The 13,156-nt window shown below is 36.9% G+C and overlaps 1 protein-coding gene across 3 annotated transcripts in view; it reads left to right on the top strand.

The window, feature by feature from the left end:
• sik2a (salt-inducible kinase 2a) overlaps nt 1-12,900 on the top strand; it is a 50,845-nt gene extending 37,945 nt beyond the window's left edge. For all 3 annotated transcript variants that reach the window (XM_048190034.1, XM_048190035.1, XM_048190036.1), the window contains 6 exons: nt 6,932-7,148; nt 8,642-8,905; nt 10,063-10,208; nt 10,882-11,001; nt 12,018-12,112; nt 12,201-12,900. In XM_048190034.1, the coding sequence (XP_048045991.1) occupies nt 6,932-7,148; nt 8,642-8,905; nt 10,063-10,208; nt 10,882-11,001; nt 12,018-12,112; nt 12,201-12,636 (1,278 nt within the window). In that variant the 3' untranslated portion in view covers nt 12,637-12,900. The remainder of the gene's footprint in view (nt 1-6,931; nt 7,149-8,641; nt 8,906-10,062; nt 10,209-10,881; nt 11,002-12,017; nt 12,113-12,200) is intronic.
• The last annotated feature ends 256 nt before the right edge of the window (nt 12,901-13,156 follow it).

The raw sequence follows: 13,156 nt of genomic DNA, 5'->3' as shown, positions 1-13,156 counted from the left end.
TCACAAGGAACGTAATGGCAGTGATTGACAGGCCAGAGGGCCAATCGTTTACGCGATGATCGCGTAAACGATTGGCTGATGTTTTTAAGGCCCTACCTCGTGCACAGATGATGTATATTAATATTATTCCTTTCAGTGCACCTAATAAATAGTCTTTTATCAGTTAGTAAAGACAGTTTCAAGTAATATTGCAAAAATGTATAAAACAAAACATCCTCTTTAGCACCTTTAACCATTAGATTTCAAAGTAAGAAAGAAATTACAGTATTTTACACCTCACAAAGAATAACAGTCAATTTTATTACGGTTAGTTTTCTTAAATAAGACATCCTTGATGACGTATGCGACCTCCAGAGGACGCAGCCTCCGAAATGAGACACAGATTGTGTCATTAATCAAAGAACAAAAGACCTGAAAATCACTCAGTGATCTTGACTGAATAACTTTTGTATCTTTAATATAAGATATATAAAAATAGATACTATAAAATATAATAAGAATCAATTTATATTTAAGCTCTACAGTGAAGAATATGCAGCGTTTTATTTTTACATTTGATCATTCGATTTCTGTAGTATTTTTTACTACAGGTTAAATAAACCTACTGTACCTTTGTTCTCTTGTATTTGTCCTATTGTTTGCTTCTTTGTACTTATTTTAAATAACAAAAATATAATGAAGTAAGAAAAATAACTATATTGTGATGTATATAAAATGTCTCATATTGTGAAATTAGATTTTGGTCATTCCGCCCACCGATACATTATTGATTGCCTGGCTATCAGAGTGCACGTAGGTGCAATGAAGAAATGTGAAAATATAGAAAGGGATGTGTTCAAAACAATTCAAGACAAGAAACAATATGTCATTTAAAGGGTATTATAAGACCACATGAAATTAATGAGTTTCAATCAATTAGTCCACGTCTTGTAGCTTTGAGTACTAGCAGTACTAGTGTACTGCTTAAAGTAAACATATGCAGATATGTTTAAAATTCAATTTCTCTTCTGGGAAAAAGTGACAATATTTTTTAATTAACCATGTTGCACTAGTTTTTTGTCCAATCAAATGCTCTCTAGAAAGAGAATGCCCCTCCCCCTGATCACCTGAGACAGAGCCACAAATCATGGTTTGTGGCTGTGATGCAACTAAGCCTATTCGCTTTTTTACTAATATTGTTTTATAATTATATTTTAATTAATTAATTTAGTTATTATTAATTTAATGCTGTATAATATAATACAAAAATTATAGGAAACACTTTAGTTTAGGGTCCAATTCTCACTATTAACTAGTTGCTTATTAGCATACATATTACTAGGATATTGGCTTTGTTAGTACATATAAAACAGATATTATTGCCTTATTCCGAATGGCCATATTCTACATCCCTTAATGCTACCCAATGGCTAAACTTAACAACTACTTTACTAACTTTACTTTACTAATAAGCAGTAATTAGGAGTTTACTGGGGCAAAAGTCACAGTTAATAGTTAGTTAATAGTGAGAATTAGACTAAACTAAAGTGTGACCAAATTATATAGTAATAAACTATTTTTTTTTAATAAAATGAGATTAAGTACTTTTCTTTTTTAAAAACTTGAATTCACTGCATTGTCCAAAATTATGATTATTATTATTTAATACATAACTATTTTTAATAAAATGAGATGAAGCAATTGTCTTAAAAAATCAAATATTAAATTCTTCCTATTATTATTAAATTGTAGTTATTATGATCATTTAAACTATTTTTAATCAAATGAGATGAAGCACTTGTCTTAAAAAAGTTGAATTTTCAAACATGTTAGTATTTAATTATTGTTATGATTATTTAAAACATAAACCATTTTTCAATACATTTCCAGCAAAAATAACTTACGTAATCATACCATGATATAAGATTTTGATCATGCTGCCCACCCTTATTGATCATGAGGAAACATATAGACTGCATTTCAGATGCACATCCCTCTATTTGCAGCCTGCTGTTACACAACACCACAGCCCTGTTTTTGTTAATGCCCCTGATGTGCCAGTGATGGGCCACCCATGTGATCAGTGCTGGGTGCTCACTCCACTCGTGAGAAGCGTGACTACAACATTTGTCACCTTGGCTGTCGCAAGGCAATCTCCATAGCTACTGTTTCTTTAATTGACGTGCAGCGTTGACTCATCCTGTGGGGACTCTGCCATATACATACCAATTTGGCCTCCAAAAGGTCTTTTTCTGTTTGCTCCTGTACCTCAACCAGTGCTTGCAATGCCAAGGTCAAGAGTTTAATTCCCAGGGAACAAACACACTTATAAAAGTAGTCCTTGAATGGACTGCGAGTTGTAGTTAAAGCAAATGCCAAATGAACAGATGTAAATGTTTGTTTATGAAGAAGAGGACGCGTGATAAGTCATTCATTTAGCCTCGGCACCTGTGGAGCTGAACAGATGGCAATCTAGGGATCTCTTCAAACATGTTGAGGTCACGCTCTCACAAACTTATTTCAACTGGCTTATTGTAATTCAGGAACGCTGCTGGTTGCCTGTGGGCATTTGACAGCAGCATTACATAATTTTGAAAAAATGAAACAGTGATGACACAGACATAGTCTATCACAGCGTTTACAAAAGAGGCGTAACATGCATTTTGGTCCTATGTCGTACAGTGAGAGATTTTCAAAAATCGGCTGTTGTTACGGTCTTGCGATCAAAGATAGCCTGCGATACTTTTCTGACAGTGATCATCTCATAGTGCGTTTGCTGCTATGACCTACGTCTACTGACTAGCCAATAAAAATGCAACGTGAAATGGCATATTAATCAACGCGACATGGAACTAAAACTTCTTACGTCAAGGTCCATTTGCAAAATTGGCAAGGCAAGTTGGCCTCTTTTCTCTAGCCATGACCTCGTCCATATTTTCCTCTTTCGCTTCCTCATCTTTTTTTCAGCGCACATAAAAACCACAATTGCCAAAGTGTAATTCATCTTGCACTATTTGTTTGCCACTAGCGAATGCTGATGCCGTTTTATTCTTCTATACTAACTTGCGTTGTAGCATATACGATTCAATAGGTGTCCTCATTTTACAGTCTATGTACATGTCGTACCCAAGTTTATTAGATCCATATCATACAGTGTGATTTGTAATGATCTTATGATTGCTAAAATCGCACAGTCTGTAGCAGGCAATAAAGAAACCCTTGGTCTAAGAGGATCAGTGTTATGAGCAAAAGAGGAGGTAGAATAAAATAACTGATGTCTATCTGCTCTACAAATATATGGTAATTGTTGATATTTAAGGAAAAAAATAATATTAGACTGATTTTAAGCAATATCGGCCAGTAATAGAAATACACTTTTGTACCTATTGTAATCGTTAGTGTTCTTATTATTATCCTTCCGCTTCTTCTTCTTCCACTTTTAAGTCTATGGCAGTTCATAGAAATGCTTACAGGAAAGTTATGAAATTTGGCACACTGATAGAGGAGAGTCTGAACTTTAACCACAGCAATTTTGGAGTTTCTAACTCAATCCCTCTAGCGCCACCAACTGTCCAAATTTTCACTCATGTTTGCGCTAATAACCTTTGAACCGTAAGGGTTAGAAACAAAGTTATTTTTTCCTCTGATACCTTGGCTCAATTCGATTGCACTCTATGACATCATCTTTCATTATGATAATTTATCCACCATCTTGAATTTTCTGAGAAACCTACTTTTTCGAACTCATTTTGTCTGATTTTCACCAAAATTGGCTCAGATCATTTTAACACTGCAACACTTTGCCACATTGAAACCAAACTTTGTATGCGTCATTGTCTGCTCACACTGACCACACAACATCAATTTGCTAACAGTGCCACCTATTGGTCAAAAGTGATAAGCAATTTAATCATATTATGATTTTTCAGCCATTTTGACTAAAATGATCTTAAAATGTCTTTAATTGTTGCAGTTGCCCTGAAGCTCCCAGCCATGCTTGCATTACCCCGATAACTGCTGCTTGCAGCTATATTTTTAATTGTTATTATTAAAGTAATAGTTAACTCAATGGGCCCTATCATACACCCGGTGCAATGTGGCACCAGGCGCGACACAAGTGTTTTTTGCTAGTTTCAGCCTGACGCAGTTATCACTTTCACTTCCTGTGCCATATTGTTTAAATAGCAAATGCATTTGCACCCATTTGTGCGCCCATGGGCGTGCTGGTCTGAAAACGAGGTGTCTTCAGGTGCATTGTTGGCGTGTTACTATTTTGAGGCAACTGAAATAGACTGCACCTTTGACCAATGGAAACCTGGTCTAAAGTCAATGCCGCAAGTTTTGTTTTGTTATTTAAAGAGCGTGCTAGTAATATGCACCTATAGGTACACATGCTCTGCACGAGCAGATCCATTTCCTCACTAGAGAAGCGTTCAGTTTTTCTGCTTGCAAATTCCGCCATGTAAATAGCAAATCCACCATGGCATGAGCGCAACTGGCTTGTAAAGGTAATTGGAGATGAGACAATTGGTTGATTGCACGTTACGCCCAAAACGCACCCATTACTCATTAAGAGAATAGGGACAACTTTTTTAGACCATTTTTCCCATCCTTAACAGGGCTCGACAATAAGGACTGCCCGATGGCCCGGGGACAGTAGACGAAACTGTTACTTGCCCGATCGGGCCAGTGTTGTTGGGTGTGCGATATATATCATCTATGATATCGTACTTGTTGATTTAACGATCTGATATTATCGAGTATGTCCCTCACTTTACACAAAACAAACAAAAATACACCCATTGAGTGCACGCATGCACTACGTGATGTAGTCTAGTAGGTTAGACTAGTGCGCTTGCATATATAGAGTGTACGCATTCACTGCGTGATTTAGTCTATTAAAATGCCTTTAGAATGGCCCAGAATTCAAGATAAGAGGCAAAAATGCCCCTGTATATATTTCATATTTATATCATTTAATATGGTTAACCAATATTACACACAGAGCGCCATTTTTCTCCATATATTAGCATGATTACAAATGTGATATTGATTTTATTCAGTGTACAGTTTAATGAACAAGAAGTTAATATCAAGTGATTTACATTTTAGACACCAAATCGTCTGTTTCGCTGTATTTCGCCAACAAAAATAGTTCCAAAGTTCCAGAATTGTTTTGCATCTCTGAGCAACACTTCCTGAATGAATCAGCTGTTTGAATGAATCGGTTGAATCTCAATGATTCGCTCATTAACAGTGATTCGCTGCCACCTACTGGCAGGTTTTATTTCACATTTAAAGTGTCTTTTCACATTTTTTTTTTTTATAATTTCAAATAGTATTTAACGTTTTATATTTTTGACATTAAAAACATTTTTATGCATCTGTAACTGCTCTTGACTGATTAACTTTAATAAAGTTTAATCTATAGTTATATAGTTAGCTATACATTAGATTACAATTTCTGTACCTGAAAATCTCCTGTTTAAACCTACATGAAAAACTTGAAAAGCACCATTTATTTCATGTATATGTTTGTTCTGCTGTGATTATTTATTTGTGCTATTACTCGTAATTTGATTATTTGTTTGATTATTGCTTACTGTTTATTTGACTAACAATATTTAAAATTTAAGTTAATCTAGTAGCTTTTGGTGTCATAACCCTCTTTATTGAGGTTAAGTGTAACAAAGACAACGAAAACAATAACTATGCTTATTTTATAGGCCCATTTTCTTGTCTTTTACTTTTATAAATTTTTTGTTGTGGGACCAGTGAAAATTTTGGCGGGGCAAATAAAAATTTGAACCACTGGCCCGACCGGGCCAGTACAAAAAATCCTTAGCGTTGAGCCCTGCTTAAAGTAGCAAAAGTGGATTTGGACAAGCCCTAAGTGCGCCGTGTGCTTAAAGGCAGGAACACACCAAGCCTACGGTCGGCCGTCGGGCAGTTTTTGTTCGTCGGCCGACTAAGTTTTCTCAGTGTGTTCCGCACCGTCGGCTGAAGTTGGTGCTCGTCGGTCCGTCGGGCCATCTGATCATTCTGGGGTGCGTTTCCCGAAAGCATCGTTGGTGAACCATGGTCGTAAGTCCCATTGAACTCTATTGGTAACGACGGAACTTGCGACCATAGTTCGCTTTCGCACCCTGATTGGTTGTTCAGATACTGCCACCTGCTGGTACGGAAAGGCATTTCATCTTACGGAGGCGCAGAACGGACGTGCTACTTGGCCGTCGGCTGTCAAGCGTCGCTTTGGTGTGTCAGGGCAACTTTGGACCCACGTGAGCCAACCCCGCAGTCTGTTTCGTCACCACTAGTTCGTCGGCGTCGGCTTGATGTGTTCCTGCCTTTAGACCATGCGCTTAGATCATTGAAATAGGGCCCAATGACACTTGAGATGTAATGGAAGTAGTAACAGATCTTCTGTATTGTGACGTGCATCCAAATGAAATGGATTATTGAAAAATAAATAAATGTAGGATGGGGACTTGACTGGATAGAGGCAGATGTGAATGTGACCTTACAGTTGATTGTAAGAAAGGGACGGGGTTTATGCAGACAAATAGACATTGGAGTAGTCCTGCATGCATCACTAGAGAGAAGTCTGTCATTTCAGTGGAAGATTGACATTTTGATTAAAAATTATAAGGTCAAAAAAATGGAACCAATGAATTGATGTATTGTTCATAATAAGAGCTATAAAATGCATTTAAAAAATAGATTTCCATTTCAGTCAACTTTAAATTGTTATTCACAGATAAACTTCACTTCATATCAATTTCAAAGCATTCTTATTTGCCTCTTGGAGAGCAGCTAGAAGTCACATCTATTGCGTTTCAGATTTGATTTCAGTTGTCAGATCTGAAAACAGCAAAGTGAAAATGTCCTAAAGAGTGCTGAGCTGTTTCAGCCCAAAATAGTTTTGCCCACGGTGTGTGTATTTATATCTCAGGTGGATGGCTGCTTACTGGACCCACTCCCTCCAGTCGTTGTCCGCAAAGTCAGCGGCTCGCTGCCTAGCAACGTCATGGAGACGTCCATTGATGAGGGCATTGAGGCAGAGGAGGAGAACGCTGTGCCCCTAGCCGCCTTTCATACAGCTCGTTTCAGTCAGCGCCGGCATACACTGTCTGAGGTCACCAACCAACCTGCTGTGCTGCCCATCACAGGTTAGCACTGCATTTTGTTCTGTATGTTGAGGTAATGCAATTATAGTCTAGACACATATTGATTTAGTGTCTTAAAGATATATATATAATACTGTTGAAATGTTTGGGGTCTGTTTTTTTTTTTTTATTTGACTTTATTTCATCAAAAATACAGTAAAAATAGTAGTATTGTGAAAAATTATTACAATTTAAAATAACTGTTTTGTATTTTAATGTATTTTAAAATGTAATTATACATTTCAGCATCATTACTCCAGTCTTCAGTATCACATGATACTTTAGAAATCATTCTAATATTCTGATTTGGTGTTCAAGAAACATCTCTTATTATTATCAATACGTTTTTTGTTTTTTTAGGATTCTATGACAATTAGAAAATTCAATAGAACAGCATTTTCTTGTTTGAAATAGAATTATTTTGTTACAATACAAAAGTCACTTTCACTTTTAATCACTTTAAATCACTTTTAATTAAATTGAATGCATCTTAGTTTGTGGAATAACAAGTATTAAAGGGATAGTTCACCCAAAAATGAAAATTTGATGTTTATCTGCTTACCCCCAGCGCATCCAAGATGTAGGTGACTTTGTTTCTTCAGTAGAACACAAATGATGATTTTTAACTCCAACCGTTGCCGTCTGTCAGTCAAATAATAGGAGTGAATGAGAACTTCTACTATAAGAGTAAATAAAACTTGCATAGACAAGTCCAAATTAAACCCTGCGGCTCGTGACGACACATTGATGTCATAAGACACGAAACAATCGGTTTGTGCGAGAAACCGAACAGTATTTATATTATTTTTTAACTCTAATACACCACAATGTCCAACCGCGTTCAGCATTCGCTTAGTGAGGTCTGATCGCGCTCTGACAGCGGCAGTGATGTCTCGCGCATATACTTCAATGAGAGCGAGACATCACTGCCGCTGTCAGAGCGCGATCAGACCTCACTAAGCGAATGATTCAAACAGGTTCATCTGCATTCATATCGATCTCATTTTTTTGAGTTCAGTTTTTAATTTTCAACCTTTTTTGGTAGACAGTTTGATTTTGCTCATGAACATTTACATCAGTGTTTATTTATAAAGCAAATTTAAAGTGCTTTACATAATAAAGAGTTACAGTATAGAGATAAAAAGAAAGAATTAAAGCTTTAATATTGATTAAGACAAAAAGGATAAAGTATAACCAAAAGGACAAAATAAAAATGCAGTCTAGTCAGTAAGGTGAAGTGCATATTCAGAGAATTCACAGGTAAACAGATGTGTTTATGTTTATGTCTGGACTGGAATGTGGTCAGTGAGGCTTGGATTATTGTTTTTACATTGTAAAGTGAACCATGCATTATGTTGCAGTTCTCAAAGTTCTCTGTAACTAAGATTTATGTGCTCTTCAAAGTCGCCTTCAACTTCCATTTTGAGTCTTGCCAATCATTTTAATAAGTACTGTTACATCCATATACTTGATTTAACTTCAGTTACTCTCCACAGGTCTGAACCCGTCGCTCGGCAGCATGGACTCAGAGTACAGCATGGGTTCAACACAAAGTGACTTCAGCTTGCCTGAAGAGAATCCAGCTCTAAAGGACGCATTAAGCACTACACCTGCCAGCTTCACAGCTCCGGTCTTCCTCGGCATGAAGCCCCCCGAACCCACCCTGCAGCCGCTCAACACAGAGGGGCGGGACGCTCATAATCACTCACTAGTCAGTTTCAGAGAGGGGCGAAGGGCTTCAGACACATCTCTCACACAAGGTCAGGATGATTTGTGTTCTCTTGCGCACATCATTTTTCATTTCGCTTTTCATCCATCACCTTTCTCTCAAACTCAAAGGAGTGGGCACACTACATTTCTGCTTGCGAAATTACTTTGGAGAACAGGACAGCATATGGGCAACAGGATATGAACTTAATAGTATATAACTGTAGATACTTAGAGCTAATACATAATATTAATGAAATAAAAGGCCAATTAAGTATACTTAAAGAGAGCACACTATCATAACTCTTTCTCAACACATTTAAGTACACTTAAGTTAAGTAAACTGTGGTTTGTTATTCAATATTACCATTTAATATGTTTTAAATGTACTATATTTGCATCTTCATGACAAATGTAAAATGAAAAATATATTTAAATACATGACACGTTTCAATAGAAATGACATTAAAGTAGATTTTAGTTTACCACAAATGCTTGTCAGTACATTCAGCAGTACACTTTAACCATATTTTAATAGAAGTTCTACTTAAGTTGGTCAAAAAAGCACTCTTAAATTCAGCTAATTGCATTTAATAAAAATGTTAACTATAATACATTTTCATTTAATTGCAATTAACATGCAATTGAGTGTCAGAAAACATTACATTCAGTTAGTACGCAAGTATTCTTTTAAAGCATATTATTTTCGTAATAAGAATGAAAGTATGCAAAGTGTACTTCTTTCTCACTAGGGTGAAAAAGAAAAAAAAAAACGTGTCTTTCACATGTGATTTTCAGCCAAGAAGTTATCCTTGAGACTCTAGACCCTGTATTGGTTAAATTTCTTTTCACTTTAGTACACAGCAAAACAGAGAAAAATCGGCTACTGTATTCATTCTTCTATGTGTGTGAATGAAGCACAAAATCTAGCATGCCCACCACTTTACTGTCTGTAGGCATGTATTTGTCATAATCAGTGTTTTGGAACATTTATTGTGAGTGGATAAAATAACCCTCATTCTGACTGATATCTGACCTTCTATGAATAATGACTACTTTTAAAAGCAGAAAATAACCTCAGTGATTCACTTCTGTACTAATTATAGCAGTAGTCAAGTCTATGAGTCAGACCACCCGTACAGCAGGAATATCTCCACCAGATCATCTGACTCTAAAGTCTGTTGTATTTATTGAACCCATGGTTTAACAGGTTTAGTGGCATTCAGACAGCACCTTCAGAACCTGGCAAGGACCAAGGGCTTCCTGGAACTGAACAAAGCCCAGATAGTGTTAGGAGATGGTGGAGGCGGCGGTCAGCCCACCATCAGTCCACAGGACTATCCATTCAGCCACCAGGTCAGACAGTAATCTGTGCTGTTTTCAGTTTGTTTTCCATTTTTTCATTTTGAAATATAAGTATTTTGCCTTTGAATTTAAATGAACACTCCACTTTTTTTGAAAATAGGTTTATTTTCCAACTCCCCTGGAGTTAAACAGTTGAGTTTTACCGTTTTCGAATCCATTCAGCCGATCTCCGGGTCTGGCGGTACCACTTTTAGCATAGTTCATTGAATCTGATGAGACCAATAGCATCTCGCTCCAAAAAATGACCAGAGTTTCGATATTTTTCCTATTTAAAACTTGACTCTTCTGTAGTTACATCGTGTACTAAGACCGACGGGAAATGAAAAGTTGCAATTTTCTAGGCCGATATGGCTTGGAACTATACTCTCATTCCGGCGTAATAATCAAGGAACTTTGCTGTCGTAACATGGGTGCAGCAGCAACCATGGAGACAATTGTGAGAGGCGCTGCGTAATATCATTGCGCCTGCTGCACCCATGGTACGACAGCAAATTTCCTTGATTATTACGCCGGAATGGGAGTATAGTTCCACTATTTTCAAAAAAAGTTTGAAAAGTATAGAATATTGAAGTGTCTTTTGTTTTCATTTTTTATTGTTTGACTTGGAAGATGACAGTTCTCATTGATTTATGCTGATATAGAACATATTCTTTAATAATTTCAGGGAGAAGGACGCCAGTGTCTAAGTGGAAAAGATACGTCATCATTCACTGGCAAAATGCACCCTTATTTGCTATCCAGGAGACAGAGTTTGGAGACGCAGTACCTCGCTCAGCGACTGCAGGTCGGTCAATTACATATAAGAGTGTCCGCTATAAACAAAAGGAAAAACTTTTAAAAATCTGGTTTAAATTATGTGCCAAGCTTTTAGAAATGTAATCTTTGTGTTCATGTTGGTTTATTACGGTTTTGAAAAACGTATACCATTTTTAAGAAAAGTTTAAATTTAATTATTTTAAAAATGTCAAGTAAAATGTAATAGCTTATTTTCCATACATTATGAATATTTGTGAACATGCATATCTGAATTTTAAGTTTTTTTTATATTTTAAGTTATTTTAAGATAGAGAGTTCTTTAAAAATATTTATTAAGTTTATGGGAAGTTGCACCACATGACATTTTAATACCTGAACTTGATTCTGCATGTTGGTTAGACCACATGACTTTGGTCATGCAGACAAACATTTTCCAAATATTAAAAAGGAATGAAGCAGATTTGTTAAAATATTTTTTTCTAATAAATGATAATGTAAGATTGTCAAATTATTTGAGGTTTTCTTTTCAAGAATTTCATTCTTTTTAGGGTTTTTTTCTTCATTATGATTTTTTCAATTATGAATTTTCAGAAATTAAAAACATGAATAACATCTTTAATGTATTATTGAATAAACTAATAGAAACAGACAAAAAACTTCATGTCATTCAGTTGTGGGGCTATTGGTTTGCATGTAAATGTAAAGTTTTAGTTGTAATCAGCGTATTGGTATACATATAAATATTCATGCTAATGTGAGCATGTAAGATATGCTGCTGCTGCATTAATAGGCATGGATAAATCCTGTAGCAGATCTAGACAGGTGGAGCTGGGGAAGGTGGAGGGATTCATAGGAACTCTAATAGCATGCTGCAAGACCAGATTACAGCAAACACTGAACCAGACTATTTAAATGTTGAGCAATCTCACTGGCTGCAGAATCAGCAAAGGCCAATGAAGCAATGTATTAGCCTGTGCCATCTAGAGTTTCATGACTAAACTAGATGTTTAAAAAATTATGTTTTGTTTTTGGGTTTTTTTCCAGAGGGCCAGTCAGTTGGCAAGTGGTCTTGGAAGTGGGCAGATGTTTTGTAAAGAGGCTGCACCACGCACTTTAGAGCAACAACTCCAGGAGCACAGGTGAGGAGCAACTGCATTCATAGATGTCCTGAAGTTGTCCTAAAGAATTTCAGTTATGACACGTTTTCATTTGTAATCCTATGTGCAGACTGCAGCAGAAGAGGCTCTATCTCCAGAAGCAGTCTCATGTACAGGCCTACTTCCACCAGATGCAGCTGGCAGAGGATGGTTACGCCCCTCCCCTGGACTGCAGAGACCCCCAGAACAGCAGCAGTCCCCTGTCCAGCCCTCCCTTCACACGGACCCAAACCCTAACCCCTTTTCTGGAGCCCGGCAGCTCGTCCCTGACGTACGGCACCAAGTCAGCCCGCTTCCCAGACTGGCCTCCAGCGCCAGACAATCAAACAAACTACACCCCATCCCTCCCTACAGAGCCCCTGTATGCATGGAGTCCTGCCCAACCGCCTCTCCCTCCAGGCAAAGCAGAGAGCCCTTCGGCACAACCCGCACCTGAAGCCCCTTTCCTGGATTGCGAGGTGATGGAGACCGTAGAGCCCCCACAAGGGTGTGTACTCGTAAACTAAATGTGAAATAAAGCACTCTGAGGCTGGCTCTCAGACACAAGTGTGATAAAAGCGCCCTCAGGGACGAACAAGATCTTATAGATGCTACAGACGTGCACTTGATCCTGTGGTAGACCCTTACAGACCTACATTTTCAGTGTTTGTGAGATGCGCTAGTGTCCTGATTTTTTTTTTTTTCCCCTCTGGTAAGCACATATGAAATGTAGTGCAGCTACCATAGAGTTTAAAAATCAGTATTAAAGCAATATTCCTTTTCCTAAATAATACCTAGAGTTTCAGTGTTTTTGTAAGTAGTTTGTTTCATCCTTAAATGAACAGTAGCTACTCAAGTTTTCACTATTAGTATTGTGTGATTTTTAAATAATAGATCATTAACAGAAATGTGTAAATATTAGGATGTTTCTAAGGGAAAAAAAAGAATTATTAGAAATAGAGTCAACATGAAACACCATTCAGAGCATTATTTCCTAAGTAAAATTATGTAAATGTGAGTGAAACTGGTATTAAACGAACAAAATAT

Source organism: Megalobrama amblycephala, linkage group LG4 (assembly GCF_018812025.1).
Source record: "Megalobrama amblycephala isolate DHTTF-2021 linkage group LG4, ASM1881202v1, whole genome shotgun sequence".
NCBI lineage: Eukaryota > Metazoa > Chordata > Actinopteri > Cypriniformes > Xenocyprididae > Megalobrama > Megalobrama amblycephala.
This window is presented reverse-complemented; position numbering and strand designations above follow the sequence as displayed.